The sequence below is a fragment of the Phocoena phocoena genome, chromosome 1 (genome assembly GCF_963924675.1).
Source record: "Phocoena phocoena chromosome 1, mPhoPho1.1, whole genome shotgun sequence".
Taxonomy (NCBI): Eukaryota; Metazoa; Chordata; class Mammalia; order Artiodactyla; family Phocoenidae; genus Phocoena; species Phocoena phocoena.
The window spans coordinates 2,088,822-2,114,043 of record NC_089219.1 but is presented as its reverse complement, the minus strand read 5'-3'; the positions used below and the strand labels follow the sequence as shown (position 1 = coordinate 2,114,043).

Below are 25,222 nucleotides of genomic sequence, written 5' to 3'. Positions count from 1 at the left end.
CCTGTCCCGCCTGTCCCGCCTGCCCACGCCCCGCCTGCCCCGCCTGCCCTCGTCCAGCCTGCCCACGCCCTGTGCTGCGGGTCCGTCCTTCCCCCTCACCAGCGTCCTGGGCCTCAGCCTCCTCGTCTGCTGCCTCCTTCAAAGAGGGAGGTCCTGACAGATGCGGGGGTGGGTAGCCCCTGAGCATCCGCACATGACCGCGGGCAGCCTCTGCCGCAGACTCGGGGACGGGGACCGAGGGGGGCTGGAATCGGGTTCTGATCTTAGCGGCTGGCTGTGAAGCCTCTGCTTCGTAAAAGGAATGGGCATGGCTTGGAGTCCAGCTGTAAGGTGTTTGGGAAGGGCTCCCGGCCTGCGGGTGTGGGCACAGGTGGGCCAGCAGGGGAGGCTGACTGGGTGCGAAGAGGCAGTGTCCCTCCTCTGGAGAGGTCTGCCCACCCAGGGGTCAGGCCTCCCCTGAACCGGCGCCGTGGCATCTGGACAGGGTGAGACCGGGCTGCACTGTGAGGGGTGGCGGGTAATGGTTCCCCACGGAGCGGGTTAACCGCGGGTGGGCCGTTCTGTGCCTGGGGTGGGAACCGGACTTCAGGGGTCACGTCCCCGCCTGTTCTCCGGCCCCCGGGGGCCCATAGACGGAGGCCACAGATGCCCTTTGTGAGCTCCAGCGGGAAAGGGGGGAAGTAAAAGGTGTGGCCATGTTTGTCCAGGAGAGGAAATGAGTAATTCTCCCCAGGAAGGGAGGCAGGGGACCGGGTGGACGCTGGCCAGCGGCCCCCGGGTGGGAGTGTCCAGCTCTGACAGCAGCCTTTCTCTCTGTGGCTCTCATCTCTACAGCGGTGACCTGTGGAGGAGAGGAGGTGGGGTCTAGGCCTGCGTCCCCCCGGGTTTGTGAGGGAGAGTGTGGCTTATCGCGCCCAGGGAGGGCCTTGGGTGCACCTGCGTGTGTCTGGCCTGGGGTGGGGACCCTCTGGGCTTGGCTTCCTGGGCAGGGGGAGGGGCAGGTGCAGGTCCAGGTTCACCTGGCAGTTTTCCCACAATTATCGTCCGCTGTGCACCCCTGAACTGGGGTTTGTGACCCTTGGGGTCACCTGTGTCTTGGAGTGACCATCCCAGGTTGGGTGAGGGAAGCGGGAGGGCCAAGAGCCGTCTGGACCCCAGGAGGCCCGCTGCAGAGACGGTTCAAGTGCTGGCTTTTCAGGAACGGAGGCAAGCATTGGGTCAGGTCCGTAGTGCCAGGGGTCATGACAGTCTCACCCCTAGCCTGGTGGGCCTGTCCTGTGGTTCTGCCTGTGCCCCTGGCCACAGTGGTCGAGTTGGCTCTGCCCTGGCCTGGCCGGCCGGCAGGAGGGGGGATGCAGCCACACCGCTCGGCGGGTGCGTCCTGAACCAGCCCAGGACTGACCTTTGGGGTTTCTCAGCCGTGGGGAGGGGTCTCGGCCGGGACCCTCCCAGGGCAGCCTGGGCCTTGCGGCTGGCTGAGGGCAGGGCTGGGGTGGTGGGGAAATGGGGGGATCTCGGCTGCTGAGTTAGGCCCTGGGGGTCCAGGTTGTCCCGTCAGCCAGGAGACACAGGACAGGGTCCCCTCGTGTATCCTGAACTTGAGGCTTTGGCTTTCTTGGTTGTTTGTTTTCAAAAATTCATTTTTAGGGCAGGATTTACTTATTTATGTATCTGGCTTTTATCTGTTTTTTTTTTTTTAATGATCTAGGAAGAGCCCTGTGATCTGGCCTCTCGGGGCACTCACCTGTCCCCCAAGTGTCCGGGTGGCCAGCGTGTGAGGGTAGGTGGCGGTTCACACGGGGCAGGGCAAGAGCCCGGGATCCTGCCCTCAGCCCCGGCTCATTGGTTCATCCGTTCATTTTTTCACTCATTCATTCGTTTGGTCTTGGCTCCGCTGACCCTGAGCGCTGGGGATTCAGCGGGACCCGGTGGGTCAGTACCTGCCCATGGGGAGCTCGGGTCTGCCAGGAGGCCGGCTGCTGCTGGAGGACACTGGAATGACACTGATGCGTGAGGATGGGCAGACCAGGCCAGCCAGATGGGCGCTGGGGTGTGAGGGGAGCCGGCTGGAGCCCAGGAAAAGGAAGTGGAGGCAGGGGAAGGAGGAAGGAGAGGTGGGCGGCCAGGGGCCCTTCCTCGGCCGCCCCACATCGTGGCTGAGCCCTTGGGGTCACTCTGCCTGTAGCCCCTCAGGGCTAGTTCCCAGCTGGGTGGAGCTGGAGCCTTCCGGAAGCCTGGCTCCAAGCCCTTTGTGCATTTCTAACCGGGGGCTCTCGCAGGGGGCACTGGGGTCAGGTGCAGGGTCGCATCAAGCACTGGTCTTGGGGTGGGGGTCTTGGGGTCCCAGTAGGTGCCGGAGCCCCCAGTCCCTGGAAAGCCCTGCCTCGGGGAGGTCAGGTGTGAGTCCCCTCCCGGCTGCGTGCCAACAAGCGTCAGGCCTGCGGACGGGGTCAGGGTCCTCTGAGACCCTGAGAGCGAGCAGAGGGGATGGCGATGAGGCGCAGGGCTCCCGCCCACCCTCTTTCTCTCGGTCTGTTCGCCCCTTTCCTCATTTCCCCACTGCCCCCTCGCCAGCCTGTCTAGCCCCTTCCCTTGTCCCCCTGTCCAGGCTCTCTGCAGCCAGGGGACCCGGAGAGGTAGGCAGGCGGGGGCAGGGCCCTGGGACGCTGACCCCTGCTGGCCCCACACCTCTCCACCAGCCACAGTGAAATGTCCTCCCTGGGATGTGACCTGGAAACTGGGCTGCGTGCGGGACAGCATCAGGCCCCCGTGGTGTTTGTGCAGGAAGCTTCTAATGGTGTTGGGATTCCTCCGAGACCCACTTAGCAGCATGTGTGACCGGGAGGTGACGGAAAAGAAGAGGTGCCAGCTGGGCGGGGTGCCTGGTGACCCCCAGGACCTGTGGGTCCAGAGCACGTGTGCCCGGGGGCCTCCTGCTGTTGGGGTGCCCTCCTGCCCAGTGGCTCTCTGAATTCCACCTCTATCCCAGTCAGGGGGCAGATTTTGCCTGGACGCTCCCAGTGTTTCAGCCATGGTCACCCTGGGTCCTGGCTCCCCCTTATCGAAGCAGGGACCCAAATGCACAGACGAGGTACCTGGCCTGGAGTGAGCACGTGGAGCCTGAGATGGAATGGGTCCCGGGAAGACTGTCTGTAGCTCCAGCTTGAACTCTCTCCATGTGAGCTGGGCTCAGTCCATCGGAGGAGGCCACAGGTCGGAGAGGCAGTGCCCGAGGCAGGGCCAGGGGCTGTACCGGCTCCGTGGGTGTGAAGAGAGCCCTGGGAAAGGGAAGCTCTGTGTAAAGCATGTTAAGCAGGTACTGCTTTTGCAGGACTTCTCAGAGGCTTTGATATGCCAGTGTGCGCTGCAAATGGTAAGGGGTTTCTTTATCTGGTTAGTGGGATTGGATAATGAGGGTATATTTATATATTTTTAAAGAAGATGTTGGGGGTAGGAGTTTATTAATTAATTAATTTATTTTTGGCTGTGTTGGGTCTTTGTTTCTGTGCGAGGGCTTTCTCTAGTTGTGGCGAGCGGGGGCCACGCTTCATCGCAGTGTGCGGGCCTCTCACTGTCGCAGCCTCTCTTGTTGCGGAGCACAGGCTCCAGACGTGCAGGCTCAGTAGTTGTGGCTCACGGGCCTAGTTGCTCCGTGGCATGTGGGATCCTCCCGGACCAGGGCTCGAACCCGTGTCCCCTGCATTGGCAGGCAGATTCTCAACCACTGCGCCACCAGGGAAGCCCCGCTGCAGGCTTCTGACAGACTGTGTAGTGTTTTCCAAACTCATTTTTTCTTAAAAAAGGAAGAAAGAAAAAGAAGCAAAAAGGCAAAACAATAAAACGGTGTCCCTAAAGCATGTACTGGGAAGCGTGCAGGTGATCCATTCGACCAGCGTCTGTGGAGGGCCGACGGGGTGCCGGGCGCTGCGCTTGGGCATGGGAGGGGACATGGGCGCTGCCCTGTTCTCATGGAACAGAGGGGGAGAAAGGGAGGAAGGGAGGGAGGGAGGGACAGATTACATGCTGGTGAGTGGGAAAGCTACAGAGAAAAGTGAGGTGGGAAGGGGCTGACCGAGGTGGTGCTGGCTTAGGTGGGGTCTGGGAGGCCTCTCTGTCCAGGGCGTTGGCGGCCTGTGTGATGTGAGTGGTGGGCCTTGCTTGTGCCCAAGGAAGAGCCCCACCACAGAGGGAAGGGAAGGTTCCAGGCCACAGGAACAGGGAAGGGCTGAAGCCATGGTCCCCACGCCGGGAGCCCAGACCACTGGATGCAGCCCTGGATCTGGGTGCCAGTGCCTATAGTCAGGGCCCCGGGGTGAGGCCTGGGCTCGGCGCCCCTGCGTCCCACTGTCGGACCGCCAGGCAGGCCTCCCTTCCCTCCCACCTCCTGTGCGGTCCTGCGGCGCTGGGCCTGGCCGGTCGGGGCCTGCGGGGAAGGAGCTGCAGGAAGGCGGCCGTGGGCCCCCGGGGAGGGCCGCCCTCGGCTTGCTGGCCTCTGCCCTTCACTTTTCCTTTTCCGTTCTGGATGCCACACGGCAGCCCTGCGCCCAGTGTGGGAATTTGCAGAGCTGGCATCCTGGCTCTCCTGTCCTCAGCGTGGACGTGAATGTCCCCCAGGTTGCTGGGGGAGGGCGTGTTGTCCTGCTGTGTCCCGCACACCCCAGGTCTCTCCAAATCGTGAGTCACATCCAGACTGGCCCGGCCCTGTGCCCAGCACACGATTACACACCCACTCACACCCAGAGGGGCTCACCACACACAGCCTCAGATACACATGCGTGCACACACGTGTGGCTGGATTTGCTCACAGGTATGTGACCTACTCACGTGCGTTCACTCACACACGTACACACATGCTCATGAGCGCACACCTACGTGTACACACGCGTGTGCACGAGCTCCCACTCCCTTGGGTGCACAGACGCCCACGCACATGCTCTCACTGGGGCACGACGTGGTGGGGAGCACAGGCAATGAGGCGTGGAGGTGCCACCGTCACCCGGAGCCCAGAATGATCCGAGCGCCAGGCGGAGCAGGGGCCAGGTCCAGCCCTTCTGGAAGGTTCTGGGTGCACAGCGCCCACCCCCCGCCGACTGCCTTCGGGAAGTGGACGTGATGGGGGCAAGGAAGGATGCTGCCCTGTCCAGGTCTGCTCTCCAGGGGTTCTGCAGCCCAGGATGGGCCTGGAGGGGGCAGCGGGCTTCCGCAGTCCTCAGGGTCCGTGGCCCCTCGGCCTCCCACTTCTCCTGTTGCCCGGACACGGTCTCCCAAAGCCGGTGTGGCTCGCCTGTGCCTGGACTTGCCACCATGCAGGGGCTCTGGGAGCCGGGCCTGACTCTGGGCAGTGGGTGTCTGCCCGCCTGTCTCCTGGGACCCCCCGTGTGGTGGGTGCTGGTCTAGGCACAGGGCACCAGGCAGCCGGCCTGGAGGGCTTGGCCTTTCCTCAAGCACTTGGAGCCTGAGTGTCCAGCATGGAGCTGAGGTGGCTCCCTCCCTGCTGCAGGGGTCCCAGCAGGGGTGGTTGGAGTGGGGCGTGTGATCCGGGTTCCTAGCCCTCGGCCAGCGCTGGGTGGAAGGCCGGGAGGAACAGGGTGAGAGGGAGGAGACGGGAGGGCTCAGGGCCTGCTCTGTCCCCTGGGCTCCCAGGGAAGTGGCCTCCCTTCCTTAGCCACTGTCAGCTTGAGCTGGGCACCCACGCCCGCCCGTGCACCGGCAGCTCTTATCAGCGACTTGGATGAGGCTTAGGAAACGCTGCCCTGCAGCCTGGGCGATACGGAGGGAACCGCCCCTGTGTCCCCGTGACCTTGAGCTGAGTCAGCCCGCCCTGCGGGGGTCTCTGGGCGGCTTGGGTGGAGGTGTCTGGGGACGCAGAGGGGCACTCGCTTGCAGCCTGGCTCCCAGAAACACATTCGGTGACCTCGGTGTGTGTTCGCAGCCTGTGGGTGGGTGGGTGGCCTGGCAGGCTGGACAAAGGTGTCCTCCTGGGTCACCCTCTCCCGCCTGTGGTTCGTTCACTCAGCTTTCTACTAGCCCTTTGCGGGGTGGAGAGAAGGAGCCGTGGTCTCAGCCAAGCCCAGGTCCAGGGAAGTGGTCCAGTGGCTGAACTTGCAGAAACTGAGCCCTTGGAGAGCAGTCGAGTCCCCTTTCCATGGCCAGCCCGTCCTGGGACAGCGCGGCTGCAGCCGCCACGGCCAGTGGGCTTGATCAAGGTCCGGCCAGGCACAGGTATCTCCTGCCTTTCGCCGTGAGGGGAAGTGGCTGGCACCAGGATGCCACTGGCGATGCCTGGACATGGTGTCCTCGCTCTGGGGGCTGCGCTGCCTAAATCTGCCGTCCCGCACCCAGGCCCGGCCAGGAGCACCCTCGGGACTAGACACCCCTAAGGACCCTCCCAGCCTCCGGTTCTAGGAACGTGGGCACGTGCGCCTAGCTTCACCCCAAGGCGAAGGCCTGGCCAACGTGCCCGCACCTTGGCTCCCGGTCTATAGCGTGAGGAGATCATGGTCCCTGGACGTGGGCTGCTGGGGGGCTGTGGGTGTCTTCAGCTCCAGCAGACAGTGTGGAGGCAACACTCTGAGAGCGTGAAGGGTCCGTGAGAATATTGCGGTTGACGTGTATAGGGGAGTTTAGCCCAAATTTCCAACCACTGGTAAGTATTAGGGCTGGGACTTGAACCCGGATCTACAGAGCCTGAGCTGCCTTGCCCTGCGAAGGCTTCTGGGCGGCGGGAACCAGCGGGGTCTGGGGAGGGCGAGAGCATCCTGTAGCCTCGGAGGACGTGGCCGCCTGGCAGCCATAGACCTTGTGGGCACCGTGCCCCCACCCCCGGGCCTACCTCCAGCTGTTCTTTCTCACACTCGTGGGTTCTGACAGTTCCTTCCAGGGCCCCTGAGGGTCCTGTGGGTTCAGTCCCAGCCAAGGGCCACGAGGGTGGGTCCCCAAAGCAGCCCCCTGCTGTCCCCCTGGCATTACAGTAGGCTCTCATAAAATTCATTAAAAACGTAGCTGATGTTAAGTATAAAACACGTCTGTTACTTAGCAATCTGTAAACCGTTTTCAAAGCATCTAACGTTCATTTAACACCTGTATGTGGAGTTTTCATGTTCTTCATTTCCATGCATCCCGCTGGGTCTGTTTTCCTACCTGCCAACTCTTTCCTCACACACGGCCCCTCCTGTTTCTCTTCGAGGAAAACACATCCTTATAGGAAGCCACGGTCTGCTGCCCCTGAGCTGCATTTCCAGGTTTTGGCTGTCCTGTGCCTGTCGCCTGTGGCCCTTCCTCAGCTGCGGTGGGGTCTTTTGGGGGGCGCTTGTCCCTCAGGTGACTTGAGTGACAGCGGGAGGGGTGGCTGGGTTGCCGGGGGCATCCCTGACTCCCGCCTGGCCTGGAGGAGGGGTCACACAGGGCTGGACCCACGGGTGCTCTGCAGTGAGGCCCCGTCCCTGTGCCCTGGCTGCCCGTCCTGCCACGAGGCGTGTGTGCCCAGTGCCACCCCGTGCCACTGGTCTCAGGCTTCCCGCCACGGTAACCCCATCTTTCCCGCGTCCCACGAGCCTTGGGACCGCAGGGAGTACCCGTTCTTGGTTTGGGGCATAGCTTTGTGCATCTTTGTTGTGAAACCTTTTCTTTTTTCCATCTAAGGATGTGCTGCCCTGTGCGTCCCTCTTGCATCCCGAGCGCCTGCCTTTTGCCCCAAAGGCTTCCTGACGAATGACTGTCTCACGTCCCGCTTGGCCTGACATTTAATTATCTCTTTACTCATTCATTCAACAAAGTCTGTGGAGCCCCTTCTAAGTGTCGGCGTGTCGGTGGCCCCAAGGAACGTGATGGTGTTGGAGGTGCGGTAGCTGCCTGCCCCTAGGGAGCCCAGGCCTGGGGTGGGAGCTCAGCTGTCGCCCCTGTTAAGGGCTCGCTACACTCAGAGGTGCTGCGGTGGGAAACCACAGGGCGCTATGAGCGCTGATTCGGCTGGGGGCTTGGAAAGGCTCCCTGAGGAAGTGACGACTTGTCCAGGTGGACAGCCGCTAGGGTGTGACGGGTGGCTAGGGGGCTCTGTGCCAAGTCGATGGAAAGCCACAGAAGGGAAGGGCTCTCAGCCAGGCGCCCGTGGTCTGCTTCCTGTCGTGAAGGATCCCAGTGGCTGCAGCGTAGAGAAAGGATGCGGGTGAGTGGGTGAGTACAGCGTCCGTGGGGATGCTGGTGGCAGTTTTGTCCAGCCTTGAAGCGGAGAGAAGGGTGGGCTCGAGGGGCATGGGAGGTAGAAGCGATGGGCTGGCTTTGGATTGGATGCGGGCCGAGTGTGAGGACGGCTCCCGGGTTTCTGGCCTGAGCCCCTCTGTGCGTGTGACACCATGTACCAAATTGGGGAAGGGGCATGGGAGCAGGCAGTGGGTTGCTACCTCCCCCTGAGCTCTGGAACTGACCGCGGAGGGGGACGCAGGCAGGGTGCTGTCCGCGGGGACCCCCAGGCTGGGTGTGAACCTGGTGGGGCCTGCAGAGGCTGCTGGGGGGGCAGAGTCCCGGGGTGGGCGCCAGCCTGGGCGTCTGATTCCCCCCGGAGGCATGGGCTGTTGCAGTGGTTTGGGGCTGAAGGTCTTCAGGATGGTGCAGACCTCTTTACGATGTGAAAAGGAAACAGCTGGCTTCTCTTCCTCCACAAAACTGCGCAAGTCAACAGGTTTCAGGCCCTCAGCACTGGGGACACTGGTGCACAGCTCGGGTTGGCCCCGGCCCGGAATTACCTGTGTGGGTTCCGGGGTCACTGTGCGTTTCCTCTTGGCTCCCCTGCATCACCCGCTTTGTCCCCCAGCCCCCCACTCCCACTGCATTTCAGAAACATCCTCAGGCAGTTTTTCAGGTGTGAGTGAGTGCCAGCTGGGACCCCGGCAGGGTGGCCCGAGAGGAGGGATCCCTCCGAGGCTGGGACAGCAGCCTGGTTATGGGACAGAAGAGGAGGAAGAAGCTCCCTGCAAAGACCCCTCATGTCTCCCCCGGCAGGGTCCTCTTGACTCTAAGTCAGAAAGCCCTGGGCCTGGTCCCTCCTCAGCGGCTGTGTGACCCCGGGCCATGTGCTGTGTGTCTCTGAGCTCTGGTTTCCTCATCGGGGCGGTGCCTCGTCTAGGGGGCTGCTTGGACCCGTGTGCCTGGCCGGCATCCCTCCCCTTGGGCTCTTCCACCATCCAGCTTCTCTCCCTGCTCCTGGCGGGAATGCTGCCAGCGATACAGAAGCTTGCTGAACCCTTGGGTTACGCCGGGCTCTGGGGTGCCTGGCGGGCGTCCAGGCCACTGTTCAGAGTGTCCACTCACCCAGCAAGCACCCTTGAAGCCCTTGGACTCAGGACCCGGCTGTTGGGGTCACGGGGATGGGGGCAGAGCCCACCTGCCCTGGCCTTGCCCGCCCTGTGTAGGTGTAGGGGTCATAGCTGCGGGGCCGAGAAAATTGATGCTAAAGCCCCTCCCAGAGGTACCCGGTCCGGTGTGGGTCGGGGTCCCTGCTGTGATGGGGCTGGGACTGCACCTGCCCTTCCCATCCAGGGCCCCTGCCTCCTGGGCCAGCTGTGGCCTCCTCCACACTGTGGCCTGGAGCCGGAGGGGGCTCAGTAGCCCTAGGGCACCGCAGGCAGTGGGTTCAGGGTGCCTCGTTGGGCCCCGCTGGGGGTGGGGTGTGGGGAGAGGGTCTGGGAGCAGGGAGTCTCCTCTGGAGAAGGTGGGGAGGCCAGCCGCTCGCAGCCCTGACCCTCCCTCCCTCCCCTCTCAGGGGGCCTGGGCTGGTACTGCCCCTCCTTGAGGGTGGGACCAGTCTGATCATTTCCACCGTTGGGGTCTTGTGGGGAGGGGGCCCTGGCCAAGCTTTCAGCCCACTTTAGCTGTGGGCTGTTCCCCTGCACCCTCTACTCTCCACCCTCGTCCCCCGACCTCCCCCAGAAAATGCCCTGGAGCTCCTTCATGTCCCATTGAAGGGAGTGGGGTTTTTGCCCCTCCCAGGGGGGCTTCACTGAACCCAGACCCTGGGGTGGCGGTGGGGCTCTCCAGCCCTGGTGGGCCGTGTGTGACCCACCCTCCTGGGGCCCCCTCCCTGGGGGCGGTGCTTTCCTGTCCCTTGAGGGTCCAGGTTCTGTCCAGCCTTGAGGCCTCACCTTGTGGGGAGACTTAAAGGGGGGAGGCGTCTCCGGGGACCTTGTGTCCTGGCCGTGGGCTGGGGGTGCCCCCAAGCTCCTGCCCCTCCTCACGCGTTTTCTCCCTCCCTCCACAGCCCAGTGCAGCCCCGGCCTCTGCTTTAACGGCGGCCAGTGCGTGCCCGACTCGGCCCAGCTGTGCCACTGTCCCCGCGGCTTCCACGGTCCCCGCTGTCAGCACGGTGAGTGGCATGGTGTCCCCTGCAGGCACCGAGGCCCTGGCGGTCCGCGTGGGCGGGCCGGGCGGGGGTGGGGAGAGGAGGTAACCCTGTCTCACGGGATGCCTCTGCACCCTGCCATCTCCGAGCGCTCCCTGTCCGATCGCGCCCTCTGCGGGCAGGGATGGGCCGGGGTCCCTGGGCTGGCAGGGAAGCAGCACGTCCCAGGGGCCCCTGAGCTGCATCCCTGCCCCGCCAGAGGCTCTCGTGTCCTACCCGAGGGGACCGATTGAGTAAACGTCACACCCCTGCAGACTGGAGCCTGACACGCTGAGGATCCAGCCTCGGATGCCGGGGCGCGCTGCGGGTGTAGATGGGCTTAAAGCAGGTGCCGGTGGGGGTGGTGCAGACGAATGCCCGAAAAGTCCCCCAAAGAACCCCTGCAGTCATTCCTCCTGACTTTGTGGCGTGAGGGGAAGGCGTGAGTATCCCCGGTGGTTTTCTGCTTTGTCCAGAATTTCTTTGCTGACCGTGTAGCTCGCAGCTCCTGCCGGAACAGGGCATAGAGCCACGGCCGTCATTGAAATGAAGCACTCTGGACAGTTTCCGGTGCTTTGAACTTGCTTCTGGTGAGCAGCTGGGGGCCTCTTCCAGGGGAACACGGGGTGTACATCCTGCGACGCGCTCTTCAAGGCTCTGGATGCCCAGTAAACAACAGGAGGGAAACCAGGAAATCGTGGGGAATTGAGGCCCCCGTTTGCAGAGGGGACCCCTGCGCCCTTGCCGTTCCCTGTGCCTGCACAAGTGTGTCCCCCCCAAAGCGTGGCTGAAGGCAGGGGTCCTGGGGAGGTGCTGGGTCCCACAGTTCTGAGCTGGGCACTGGTACCCAGGGGTGCTGACCTTTGTCGGGAAGGCTCTGGCGGCTCTGACTGCTCGTCGCATGCCCTCTGCGAGCCGGAAGGCTCTGTGCTTCCTGGGCTCCGGGCGGCCGGGGGCGGGGGCTGCTGCCCGGGCCACGGAGTGAGGACTGCTGTCACGTCCAGGTGCTGGGGGTAGGGGTCCCTGCCCTGTGCCCTGGACCATCCAGGCTCCAAGCCTCAGCCAGGCCTCCTCGTGGTTTTCGATCCCGAGCCCCTCTGTGGGCTGTACAGAGGTGACCCCACCCCACACCGTCGCAGACTGGGATCCAGGCGGGGATGCAGGGGCCCAGCTGCCACGCTCCGCCTCTTCTCGGGGTCTCTCATGACGGCCGCAGGTGGCTGTGGAGAGATGCTGGACTATGCGGGGTCGGGGTGGGAGGGACGTCCTGGCCTCCAGCTGCCTTTGGGGATGTTGCTGGGACTGGGTTGTGGCCTGATGGGCAGCAGCACGAGGACGTGACTGCTGTGTGGCCTGTCCTTGGTCTCGCCCTCGGGAAGCAGCCGGGAGCCCCCACTAGGGCCAGTCTTTCTCTAGCCCCTCGCCTTCCACCCTGCTCCCTGTGGCCACCAGCCCCCACTCCACCTGGCGCTCTTTTGGGTGCCCAGCTTGGAGCATCACTGATGGGCGCTCCCTTTTTACTGAGCAGCGCCCCTCCCATGAGACCCTGACCCTCGGCCTCCTGGGCACCACAGGGTACACGGGCTGGTAGGGGCGCAGTGGGGAGGGCTAGGCACCCAGCGGGGCACTTTGCACCCAGCTGGATGGGCGCCTGGGGCAGCTGCTGGGCTTGGAGACCCACCCTCGGTGCTGCGGGGAGGGGGGGGGCCGGGTGGGAGCCGCGGTCTTGCCAGCCTCTTGGGGCCTGGGCTCCAGGCTTGGCTTTGCCTCCAAAGCAGCCCTGCTCCCCACGGTCACTGTGGGAACGGTCTCTCGGGCGGGCTCACCCGCCTGGCCCTTACCGCGCTCTGCCTGCGTGGCCCCCCGAATCCTCACTTCTTCCGCTTCGTGGAAGAGGAATCTAGGGTCAGGGAGGCCCGGAAGCTGCTGACTGCTCAGCAGAGTTGGGGCTGGAAGCACAGTCTGGCCCAGTGAGCACCTGGAACCTTCCGGCCATGCCGTCTCCGGGCGCGGTGCCAGGCCTTGTTGGGGGTGGAGCACGGTTGAGATCTGCTTCGGAGGAGAGAGGGGTGGATCCCTGGGTCCCCACCCTGCCCACCTCCCAGGCAGGAGCATCTGTACTGGGGGGGGACTGGGCTCGTGACCAGTCCGTGGCCCTCCAGGGTCGGGGGCTTCCAGGAATGGCCAGTTGGGTGGCATATGTGGCCTTCAGGGAGCAGTAGACAAAGCTGGAGTGTGGCCCCTGGGCCTCCTCCTAGGGCACCACCTCCTGGAAGAAAGGCCTGGTGTTCAAGGGCTGGTGTGCGGGGCTGGGTGTGCAGAGCTAGTGTGCAGGGCTGGGTGTGCAGAGCTGGTGCACGGGGCTGGGTGTGCAGGGTTGGGTGTGCGGGGCTGGGTATGCAGAGCTGGTGCACGGGGCTGGGTGTGCAGGGTTGGGTGTGCGGGGCTGGGTGTGCAGAGCTGCTGTGTGGGGTTGGGTGTGTAGAGCTGGTGTGCGGGGCTGGGTGTGCAGAGCTGCTGTGCGGGGTTGGGTATGCAGAGCTGGTGTGTGGGGCTGGGTATGCAGGGCTGGGTGTCCAGAGCTGGGTGTGCAGAGCTGGTGTGTGGGGTTGGGTGTGTAGAGCTGGTGTGCGGGGCTGGGTGTGCAGAGCTGCTGTGTGGGGTTGGGTGTGTAGAGCTGGTGTGCAGGGCTGGGTGTGCAGGGCTGGGTGTCCAGAGCTGGGTGTGCAGAGCTGCTGTGCGGGGTTGGGTATGCAGAGCTGGTGTGTGGGGCTGGGTGTGTAGAGCTGGTGTGCGGGGCTGGGTGTGCAGAGCTGGTGTGTGGGGTTGGGTGTGTAGAGCTGGTGTGCGGGGCTGGGTGTGCAGAGCTGCTGTGTGGGGTTGGGTGTGTAGAGCTGGTGTGCAGGGCTGGGTGTGCAGGGCTGGGTGTCCAGAGCTGGGTGTGCAGAGCTGGTGTGTGGGGTTGGGTGTGTAGAGCTGGTGTGCGGGGTTGGGTGTGCAGAGCTGCTGTGTGGGGTTGGGTGTGTAGAGCTGGTGTGCAGGGCTGGGTGTGCAGGGCTGGTGTGCGGGGCTGGGTGTGCAGAGCTGGTGTGCAGGGTTGGGTGTGCAGAGCTGGTGTGCAGGGCTGGGTGTGCAGGGCTGGGTGTCCAGAGCTGGGTGTGCAGAGCTGCTGTGTGGGGCTGGGTGTGTAGAGCTGGCGTGCAGGGCTGGGTGTGCAGGGCTGGGTGTCCAGAGCTGGGTGTGCAGAGCTGCTGTGCGGGGTTGGGTATGCAGAGCTGCTGTGTGGGGCTGGGTGTGTAGAGCTGGCGTGCAGGGCTGGGTGTGCAGGGCTGGGTGTCCAGAGCTGGGTGTGCAGAGCTGGTGTGCAGGGTTGGGTGTGCAGAGCTGGTGTGTGGGGCTGGGTATGCAGAGCTGGTGTGTGGGGCTGGGTATGCAGAGCTGGTGTGCAGGGTTGGGTATGCAGAGCTGGTGTGCGGGGCTGGGTGTGCAGGGCTGGGTGTGCAGGGCTGGGTGTGCAGAGCTGGTGTGCGGGGTTGGGTGTGTAGAGCTGGTGTGCGGGGTTGGGTGTGCAGGGCTGGGTGTGCAGGGCTGGTGTGCAGGGTTGGGCGTGCAGGGCTGGGTTTGCAGAGCTGGTGTGCAGGGTTGGGTATGCAGAGCTGGTGTGCGGGGCTGGGTGTGCAGGGCTGGGTGTGCAGGGCTGGGTGTGCAGAGCTGGTGTGCGGGGTTGGGTGTGTAGAGCTGGTGTGCGGGGTTGGGTGTGCAGGGCTGGGTGTGCAGGGCTGGTGTGCAGGGTTGGGCGTGCAGGGCTGGGTTTGCAGAGCTGGTGTGAGGACTGTGCCCCGTGCAGAGGCCGCCCCTGTTCCCTTCCGGCCCCTCCATGCTGGGTTTGGGGCCGCCAGACCTTAGACCTGGCACAGTTGGGCATATGTAACTCACCCCCCAATTATAACTGATACCAGTTTTGAAAATAAAAGCCGTATTTTTTCTGGTTCCCCCAGATTCTTTCATTTGAACAAAAGAGTGGGGGAGGGAGAAGGGGACTCTGCTGGGTTGATGGTGGAGAGCAAAGGGGGAGGGGAGTGCTTAGGAAGAGCCCCTCCCCCGCCTGGGTGCCTCCTCCCTCTTAACTTGGGCCTGCCTGCCCACCTCTGCCTGCCACCCCCCTTCCACCCCCCGCCTCTCCCCACCGCCAAGGCTTTCTGTAGGAGATACAGGAGCACAAAGGGAGCCTGTGCTGATGGGGCCTGGGGGAGGGGGGGAGGGCGGGGCCCAGCACAAGGCCTCGGTGCAGTCTGTCCAGGGCGGCTGTCTGTCCAGGGCGGGCATCGTGTCATCTGACACGCCTGTGGGCCTCAGGGTAACGTGCCGGACCCCACTCCCCGCCCTGTTTTGTGGGGATAAAGTATGGGGGACGTTTGTGCAAGTCACAGGTGTCAGTGCAGGTGAGGCTCAGGGTGCCCTGGGGGGTGGTGGCGACCTTCGCTCCCCAGAGGCCCGGCCCGCTGAGAGATGTGAGGGATGACAGGGGTGGGGGAGGATGGCCCCATGTTCCTGGGGTCCCCGCACGCACAGAGTCCCCGAGCTCCCGTGGGGGGTAGCACCCACGCGGCCTCTCCCTTGGGGTGGCCTGTGGTCGGCATGCCCTCTAGGACCGCCGGCCTCCCTACCCTGCAGGCCGGCACCTTCGGGCAGCCCCTGACCCTTGGTGGGCTCCTGCCCGGACTGAGAGACGGCAGAGGCCTCCCCCCGCCCCCCGCCCCTCCAAGATCTGCCGGGGACGAGTGCTTCCCAAGGCCAGCTGCCCTGGAATCTTACAGGAAAAACAGGCAAGAAAAACGTATGCATCAGAACATACTACGTCTTAACTTATCTTCCTTTTGTATCATAAATGGTGACACAGTGGACACTGGTCGTTTCTCATGACCTGGTCTCTGCTGACCTCGGGGAACGAGGGCAGACTCTGAGGTCTGAGGCCCGGTCACCTTAGGTACTTCTTGGTCCAAGAAGCTTTGGCCCTGGTACCCTCTGGGCCTCAGTTTCCTCACCTATAAAATGGGCGGGTTGGGCCCATCTCAGGCAGTTCTGGGACTCACTCCTGGGTCCACACAGCTCTCAGGGCGTCACTGCTGACTCCCAGCAGAGGGCCGGGTGGTCCGGAGGGCTTCCTGGAGGAGGGCCTGTGGGCTGAGGAAGGCTTAGAGAGGTGTAGGTGGGGCAGGGTGGGCTTTTCCAGGTGGGAGAAAGGTGGGGGCAGAGGAGCAGAGTGGAGGGAGTGAGTCAGTTTGGCCCAGAGGGTCTGGTGGGGATGGACGGCAGGGAAGGTTCAGCCTGGAATCTGAGGAGACTTAGCATCCCCCTCTGAGCTGGTTGGAATGACCGGGAGCCTGTGGGCCTGCCCCTCCAGCCCCGCCCTACTCTGCGGGGAGGGACCTCAGTGGTCCTGCCTGGAGCCTCCACGCCCAGGCCTGTTCCTTTGAAGGAGCCTCTTTCCCCACCGGAGCAGGGGATCGGTTGGTGGGGTCCGGGGAGTGGGCAGGCAGGGCTGCGGGGCTGTGGGGGCCCCCGGGCTCTGCCAGGAGGCAGCGGGAGCAGGCGGCCGCCCCTGAGGGCGTGCAGGCGGGAAGCAGGCCCCGCGGGTCCAGCGCTCCTGGCCTTGGCTCAAGGGTGACTTTGTTTCTAAACTGGGATAATTGATTAATGGAGAGGAAGCAGCCCTCCCAGGCGGCCCTTCAGTGCTGCCCACTGTGTCGGAGGGTGGGAATCTGACCCCTGGCCCGAGGTCCAGACACCACCGAGGGCTGCTCTTGGCTACCGGCCACGACCAGGCTGGGACCTGGCTCTCCTCTCCCTGAGGGGTGCGCAGAGCTGCCCCACCCGACCAGACCTCTTCCTCCACTGTGCTCTGCTCTGCCCTGCTGCCCCTGCCCTGGCGGACAGTGTGGCCTTTGGCTTCTCCACACACGCCCGATTTAGGTGCACTAAACCCCTCCTTTTTTTTTTTTTTTTTTGCGGTACGCGGGCCTCTCGCTGCTGTGGCCTCTCCCGTTGCGGAGCACAGTCTCCGGACGCGCAGGCTCAGCGGCCATGGCTCACGGGCCCAGCCGCTCCGCGGCATGTGGGATCTTCCCGGACCGGGGCACAAACCTGTGTCCGCTGCATCGGCAGGTGGACTCTCAACCTCTGTGCCACCAGGGAAGCCCTAAACCCCTCCTTTGAGGACAGTTCCCGAAATCTCCAGCAAGCCCCACGCCCTGCAGGAGCTGGCACTGTTGTCTTCTGCTGCCTGGGGTGGGGGCCGTCTCTGGCCGGGGGTGGGGAGGGCCTGCTGGGTTGAATGGAGATGGTGGGTGGCTTTGACCCTGCCCTCTGCCCTGGCCCTGCTGGCCGTGACAGTCGGCTGGGACAGGTGTGGCCTGCTGCCCGGTACTCGGTGGTCCGCGTCCCTTCAGGGCAGCGGGTCTGCAGACCTCCTGCTCCAGGACAGCCCGGGGGCTGCCCGCGCACAGAATCCCAGCCCTTACAAAGCGGCCAGCTCTGGGAAGGGCATTCATGTTTGCTTCGTGAATCGTTTAATTACCAGGTTTGTCCCCCAGACCCCACCACCCACAAAGGCGTCTCTGTCTTTTGAGATGACTGTGTCCTCCAGGCCTGCGCCGTGCACAATGGGCTTCTCCAAGGGCTGGCTTCTGAGACGGGCTGGCCTTCTAATGACATAATTACAGCAGGATCCACCAAGAGGCAGACCCTCCGGGCCTGGGGGTCTGTGAGCTCGCCCCACCTGCCCCCATGCTTCCCGGCTGGGTTTTTGGTGAATAGGCCGCTCCAGTGCCCCTGCCCACGAGGGGCCTGCCTTCCGGGCAGGATCGAGGCTGGGTCTGCGGAGAAGGACAAGGCCCCCCAGCCTCCCCTCCCCAGGGCTGCCCCAGGCTGGAGTCCCGCCCATCCTCCTGGGTGGTTTCTTGAAAGGACCCTGTGAATCTGCCCTCTGCCCTTCCTTGCCTCGTCCCTAGTGTCCTGTCCACACCCCCGGAAGCCTGTCCAGACTCTTCCGGTGAATTGCCCTTCGCTGGGCTGCAAGGGCAGTCCTGGGCGAGCCCTGGGGTGGGCTGGGTGCGTGTCCCATTATACAGATGAGTTTCTGATTTGCTGGGGTCAGTGATGTGCTCGGTGCTGGCACACGGCCTCTTGGACCCAGCAGGGCAGTGCGGAGGCCCCGCTCGGGTGGGCGAGCCTGGATGACGTCTGGGGAATCTGTGCAGCCCATGTGCCCTGTGTGGGTCCCTGGACCGTCGCCACCTTGGGACTGACTTGAGTTGGGGTGCGGAAGTTCCCTCGGCGCGTTTGGGGCCGAGGGGCCAGTGCCCGGCCCTCTGGCTGACCTTTTCCTGGCAGCCCACTGGGCGGGTGAAGCCAGGCAGCTGCCCACTCGCAAAGGGGCTGCGGTGCCGCTTTTCCAGCCCCTGGGCAGCTGCGGTGGGCGGCTTGACACTTTCTGTTCTGGACGCAGGAATGGCTGGGCCCAGACGGGCGGGGCAGTGCTGCTGGCCCTGAGACCCCACTCTGCTGGGAGGCCTCTCGCCTTTCTCTGCAGGGGAGGGGAGCAGGCGAGCCCGGCCCGGTGAAGGGGGGCCTCGATAAGACAAGTGCCTGCCCCCCGAGTGCCCACAGGCCTGCGTAGTGGGGCCTCGGGAGCGGGGCACAGAGCAGCGGAGGGCGCTGGGGAGGGGAGTGCGGCACGTGCGGGTCCCTGCACGTGGGCGGCTCGGCCCGGGTACAGGGGAGAGGTCCTCACAGGCTGGCCCGGGGCCCCTGCCCCCAAGAATGGCGTGTGGAAGGGAACTTGCGCACGAAGCCGCCTGAGCCTGCCCTCCGGCCCCGTGTGGACACGCCGTCCTGCTCGGACCGAAGGGGCCGCCTTCTGAGGACCCGTGGGGTGTCCATGACCACTGCCGACGCCACCCCCACTGTGTCGGGCCCCCTTGTCATCACCCCAGGAATCTGCCGCTTCCCGCACGGTGGAGTCTCCGTGGCGGGCGCTCACCTCTTATCCCAGGACCCTGGCACCTAAATGAGTCAATAAAACGTAGCAGCTGCCGAGAGGAGCCCTGAGTCTGAATTCCTGGAGAATTCCTGCCTGCAGCCATCTGCGCTCAGGAGCCGTTGCTAGGGCTGATCCTGCCCCTGGGCTCAGGTGGCCACGTCCCTGTCCCCCAGCCCGGCAGTGCCCTGAGACTTTGTGGAGGGGGCCTGGGGCAGCGGGCCCTGGAGAGCCTAGAGCCCCGGCTCTTCCTGGGCTCCTGGACGGGCATCTCAGTCCTGTGTCCGCTCTGCCCGCTGTGCCGGCCGCCAGAGCTGTCGCTGTTTGGGGGCAAATCCCAGGAGAGGCCCCGATTGCCCACTTTCAGTTCCTGGGGCTGTGCCTGCCTCTGTCCAGGCAGGGTAATTCGTGAGGGATCTCAAGCGAGGGAGCTGGCGTCGGCATCCCAGAACCTGCCCTCGGGTCCTGGCGGCCGCCGGCATCCCAGAGCAGGGCCTGGCCTCTGTGCCCCAGTCGGATTGCGGCCTGGACAGCAGGATGCGTGGAGCCAGGCCAGCTGACTACGGGCAGTTACTGCCGGGGGAGGAGGTGGCGGTGGGCCGAGGGTGCTGACAGCTTGCGGAACTGGGGGAGCTGCCCCCAGCCAGTGTCGCAGCCATCTGTTCTGGGGACCAGCAGAGCGGGGGCGGGTCACCCCACCATTCAGAGTCAGGGCAAGGTGAGCCTGCGGGATAGCCCTCCAGCAGCTCCCCTGGGGTCAGAGGTCTCGGGGAGGACACCCCAAGCTGTTGCCTCTTCTGCTGTGCATCGAGGTTCCACAGGGCCGGCCTTGAGGCCAGAACGGGGTGTAGGCCAGTTCCCGGAGCAGGACCGAGCCCAGGTGTCCCAGACGTTCGTGTGCATCCGTGCTCTCCCCAGGGGTTGTGGCCACCCCAACCTGGGGACCCCTCGATCCTCCCTAGGAAACCACAGTGCACGTTGGCGTGTGCAGGCCCGTGAACACTGGGGACAGAGAAACCCGGACAGTTTGGTTCCACGGGTCAGTTCGAAATGTTCTTGGACAGTGGGCGCCTCTGTGTGGAGCATGGATTCCTGCCTGTGGAGCCCGCCCCCCTCCCCAGCCTGGGCTCAGACAGAAGGGGCGCCCTGCACTCCTCCCAGCTCCCTGGGCAGCCTGACGCTGCCTAGTGTGGCCTGGGCTCTGCGAGGGCAGACGGCTCTGCCGAGGCTGGCTGGGCCTCGGAGGGACCCTCGAGTCCACTGGGCCTTTCTGCCATCCCTGGGGACTCTGGCTCCGGTGTCCCCGGCCTTGGATCTGCTCTCCTGGAGGTCAGGGCAGCAGGTCTGGGAGCTGATGCCTCCCGAGGGCGTCTGTCACTGCGTGGGCTGAGGGGTCGGGGAGGGGGCCCCTGGCTGTGGCCCATCCAGCCCCAGCCCACGCCGCTGGATCGGCCCCTCCCAAGGGCTGTCCTCCAGGCTGAGGGCAGGGCAGGCTGGGCACAGGTAGGTTCAGGGCGGCTCTGGGCTGGATCCAGGACAGACCACTGCCTCCCGGGGTGGTCGAGCTGCTCTCCCCCTTGGTGGGCCTCTCTGGGTGCCCCCAGGGGATAGGGGCCACAGAGGGGGGAGGTTCCTGGGGACACGGTGGCACAGACAAGGTGGCCAGTACCCACATGGTGCTCAGTGCCCAGCGCAGGCACTCAGCCCATGCCAGGGCCTTCCTCTCACACCCCTGCTGAGAGGGCGGCCGGGCATCCTGGGCTCACACCGCCTGTCCCCGGGTGGAGCTGTGTGCATGGTCGCTGCCCTCCAGAACCCCTGCGAGAGCTCCGGGACTGGGGGGGTCCGGGTGCACGTGGGCTCGGGGGCGCTCACACTTTCCTGGGAAAACTGCAGCTTGATCAGCTCCCTGCCCTGCTTTGCCGATGGGGGTGCTGAGGTTTCTGAGGGGCCGTCCTCCCGCCCATCCTGCCTCTGCGGGACTGGGTGCAGGGCTGAGCCGGGCAGCCTGCTTGTTGCTTGGCTGAGCTGCTGGGGCAGCAGTGGGCACAGGGGGTGCTGCAGGCCGTGCCGGCCGCTCTGCTCACAGCCCCCCGGCCCTCTTGTCTCCCAGGAGCGCACACAGTGTTGGCTGTGTCGTCTGGATTCCCATGTGAGGGGGAAGGTGTCAGGGTTTCTGGCTCTTTCTGCAACTCGAGGCCAGAGGACACGCTACCTTGGCTCAGTCAGCCCCGGGATCTACCTGTTGGATCCACAAACACAGAGCCGTCAGGAAGAGCCCTGAGTGCCTCGGGCCTTCAGGATAGACCCCAGCCCATCACTCTCCCCCTGCCCCGGCCTTCCTGGGTGGGCTGCGGGGTCTCTGAGAGCGGTGCCTGTGGCTTCAAGATGAGACCCGGGGCTTGGTGGGTGGGGTGAGTGGTTGTGACTGTGTCCCTCTGTCCCTGTGGCCAGGGGCGGGGCATGATGGCACCCCAGGTACTAAGAGGGCTGTGCTGGGAGGGCTGGGAAGTGCTAGCCATCGTGTGGCCAAGCGCCTGCCCTCACGCCCAGGAGGCAGGAGGGCTCTTTCCTGGATGCTGCGTCCATCTGGGAGCCTCTAGGGACCGTGCTGGGAGGGTCCTGGGCAGTGTGCCCTGTGTCCTGGGAGCCTGGCACTGTTGGAGTGCCTGGAGGTTGTCCACTTCCCCTGACCCTGGGAGGCTGCAGACACACCTGCACTCCCGGTGGGGGTGGGTGGAGGGCAGATGGACGGCACTGGGGAGGGGGGCGGCATGGGTACCCGCTCATCCTCATTTCAGAGCCGCAGCCAGATGGGGACACGGGGAGGGCAAGGGTGGGGCTGCAGCTCAGAGACCAAGTCATCCCACCCAGCTCCTGGTGGCAGGTATGGAGGGGCCCGACTCCTGCCCATTGCCAAGGCCAGGGCTCCGGGAGGGGACAGACACCTGGCCCCCATGCCTCAGACAGCTGCCCGGCCCCACTCTTCTGAGCGAGGGCATCTCCCCAGGTGAGTGGGGACTTGGTTTCCCTGATGCTGTGGGATGCTGCTTCTGCCGGGAGGCTGCCCCAACCTGAGAACCCAGGCTCCAGGGTCAGAGACAGCTGACGGACATTGTCTGGTCCAAGCCCTTCCTTTTACTGAAGTGTGGCCTAGAGAGGGGCTGCATCTGCCCAGGTCACCTCCATGTGTGCTCTGTGAGGGCAAGCAGTCCCTCCTGGGCCCTCCACAATGTTTGAATGGATGGATGGATGGATGGGTGGATGAATGGATGGGTGGATGAGTGGGTGGATGGATGATGGATGGATGGGTGGATGGATGGATGGGTGGATGGAGGATGGATGGATGGGTGGATGGGTGGATGGATGGATGGATGGAGGATGGATGGATGGAGGATGGAGGATGGATGGATGGGTGGATGGTTGATGGATGGATGGGTGGATGGGTGGATGGATGGGTGGATGGGTGGATGGATGGGTGGGTGGATGGATGGATGGGCGGATGGATGAATAAATGACATGGGGATCCATGGCCAGGCCCACCGCACACCTGCTGACACCCTGTTCTCTTCCTCAGGACCTGCTGGGGCAGACAGCTCCCCCAAGGGCCTGGAAGGTAGTGGAGGCCCCAAGGGGGGTGAGTGAGGTCTGACTCTGGCCAGGAACCTGCTACCCACGTGGCAGGGGCACAGGCCCAGTGGGATGGGAGGGTGGCAGCTGGCCCTGTGCACTGAGTGGTGTCCACCCAGGCTTCACCCCGTGAGAGGCAGACGTTGTGCACACAGGACCAGGCTGTGTGTCCCCTTCCCTTCTCTGTGCTGGCCACTGGCCTTGGCCCCCAGCTGGTGCTGGCTTCTGAGGGTGGTCCTGGCTCTTGGAGCCCCTGGAGGGGTTGGAGTCCCAGAGGCCAGCAGGGAGCGTGGGGCCCGGGAGCCTCTCCTCCCCCAGTGGTGGGCCCCACCCGCAGCCTCTTAGCCCGGGCCTCGCCCCCAGGGTATCCCAGCCCTGCCTGCCCTCCCAGAGCCTCTGAGGGCTGCAGGGAGATGCGGAGAGAACAGCCATGGGGCGGGTGGGACACCAGACCTCTCCTGGCAGGGGCTCCTGCCCTCCCCTCCTGAGCGCTCAGGGCGGGGCACCGGCGCCCCCTCGTGGCAGCGAGAGGCCGGCGCAGGGGCAGAGGCTGCCTGGGATCTGCGGTCAACAGTGTGGGCGCCGCTGGGGACAGCGGGCCAGCTTCACGCATTTCCTCCTCCACTGCCTTCGCCAGCCCCGCCGGAGATGTCCGATGTCACCTGTGACGGCTGCCGAGGCCTGAGGGACACAAGGGGGAGAGGGAGGGTGAGACCCCCGCGAGGGATCTGGGGGCATGAATAGGGAAGGGGCGGCCTGTGTGCACTGCCTGTGTTCGTTCTTACGGCTGCCTGACATCACTGAACCCCGTGTGTCCAGGCCCCGTGCCAGGGAGTCGGCTGCCTGCCAGAGGCCCGCATCCTAGCGGGGAGATGACAGGAAGTAAAGAGAATGGGTTCAGGAGTGGTGGCCGTGGGGATGGACATGGAGAGGAGGGGAGAGAAAATGATGGGGGCGGCGTGGCCTCTGAGGACCTCAGTAGCTGCAGCGGACACGGTGTGAAGACCTGGGGCGGGTCCAGGTGGGGTCGCATCCAGCAGGGGGAGCCCCGTGGGGCAACCCCGGGGGCCAGCGAGGCCGGCGGCCCCATCTCCAAGGCTCTGGTGGGGCACAGCTGGGGGATTATTCAGTGACCTTGCTTCCTGCACGTTTGTGGAGCGTTCACTTACGTCAGGATGCCAGGAACTTTAAGTTGGGACTGGGAAGCAGGCTCGCGAGTGCCGAGGCGGGAAGCCAGGCAGCCGTGGTGGTTCGTGCCAGGGCCAGACTGGTGGCCGGGGTGACGCCAGGCCAGGGCAGAGAAAGCGAGCCAGTGCGGGGGGAGAGGAGGCTGCCTGTGGGTCCAGGCGAGGGGAGGCTTCGAGTGAGGGAAGGAGGTGGCTCCCAGGGTCTGATCCAGGAGATGCGGTGGGTAGTGGGGGTTCCTGAAACCAGGAAGACCAGGGCGGGGGCAGCCGGCAGGAATGTGGGGCTTCTGTTTAGGCCTCTGTGCCAGCGGGGCAGGTGTGGCAGGGAAGTGCCCTCTGCCCTGGGGAGTGGTGGCTATCTGGGTGGGTGCCTGCATGAGGCCACAGCCGTCCCTTCTCAGAAGTGTAGGCACCACAGGGCCCGGGCCTCCGGTTGCTCGCACCAGCCTCCCTCTGGTCTGTGCCCCCATGTGTTGGAATGAGGCTGGACTTGCCAGCTCGCTCGGGCCTCTCGGATTCAAACGCTGGGAGTGTCAGCCTCGTTTCTCCTCTTCGGGGCTGCCTGCAGGCTGGAGGAGGGCTCTTTGCAGAAAACATAGAACTTACACTCAAATCCAGATTTCAAATGAAGTAATCATCACTGTTGAATGTTCCTTCTTTCAGCAAGCATTCTTCCAAAATTTATTTGCTGACCTTCACCGTGCGCCAGGCACAGCTGGGGGCTTGCCACGCCATGGCTGCTGAGCAGACGTGGCCTGATCTCAGGGCCTTCAGTCCAGGGGGAGTGAGGAGTCCAACCGCCAGAGGTGTGATGGGGCCAGGAAGTGGGGACATGCACGCTGATCTGGCCCGAGCTGGGGTGGGGCAGCCACCCTATGGGGTGGCTCTGTGCTCCTCTGTGCTTGCCCAAGTCCGTTTGTCTGTCTGTCTGTCTGAGCCCATAGTTCTGGGATCCTGTTGGCACCAAGTGTGGGGCTCAACACCGGGGCCTGCAGGGACGCCTCTATGGAGAGCTTTCCCGGTCAAGCCCCCGGAGCTCTTGGGGAGAGCGAGCTGCCCACCTGAGGGTGAGGCCTGGGAGGGGCCAGCTCCCCGATCAGGGGCCAGCCTCGTGTCCTGGGCAGGGGCAGGTCTGGCGGAGGGGCTCCCAGTGGGGCAGGTGCTTGGCTGGCCAGAGGCTTAAGAGTGTCCAGTGCCCTGGTTTCACACCAGGGTGTTGGAGCCTGGCCAAGCACTCTCACCCCAGGGTGACTGGGCTCCCACCGAGGCCCAGCCCCATGCCTGGTAGGGTTCTGAGCTCTGCTTCAGGAAATAATAGAGAAGAGCTAGTTCCCCCCTCCCCCTCCCCTTCCCTCCCCCTCCCCTCCCCTCCCCCTCCCCCTCTCCCCCTCCCCCCTCCCCCTTTCCCCCCTCCCCCTCCCAGTTCTTCCTGATCTTGGCTTAGAAACAGAGAAAGAGGCAAAGAGAGGGCATCACACCCTGTCGTCCAGAGCAGAGGGTGGCGCCCGGTATTGAGGCCATTCACGGTCAGGATTGCACTGTGTGGGCCTCGGCTGTGCATGGAATTAGAGTGATCTGGGGGACCCCTCGTGAGCTCAGGAATCAGAGTTCTTGGTGCAGAGAGAGAGAGAGACACGCACCACGTGCAGGCACGCACACACTCGTGCACACACACACATGCACACACACAGAGGAGACGAGCTGAGAGAGTGCTTGGCTCGGCCACACCAGCCCTTCCCGAGCCTCACCCCTGCCGTGGAGGCAGCTCAGAAGCAGAGGCGGGCGCCCGGCTGCAGGCCTGTCTCTCCGCCAAAGCGTGAAACGTCCCAGGAACTCAGCCTCGGAGAGGGGAGTGGAGACCTGGACATTTGGGGAACCAAGGAATGTTCTTGGCTCCCTTCTGGGCCTTTTACATTTTGTCTTGTTTTCTGGGAAACAAATGGAAAAAAAAGCCCCATTCCCACATTTTTGGAGGCTGATTTGTATAAACAGACC

General features: G+C 64.4%; 1 protein-coding gene across 1 annotated transcript in view; it reads left to right on the top strand.

Annotated features, from left to right (window-relative positions):
- MEGF6 (multiple EGF like domains 6) overlaps positions 1 to 25,222 on the top strand; it is a 100,681-nt gene that overhangs the window by 11,666 nt on the left and 63,793 nt on the right. Inside the window, exon 4 of the mRNA XM_065896114.1 lies at positions 10,253 to 10,357. Within this exon, the coding sequence (XP_065752186.1) occupies positions 10,253 to 10,357 (105 nt within the window). The remainder of the gene's footprint in view (positions 1 to 10,252; positions 10,358 to 25,222) is intronic.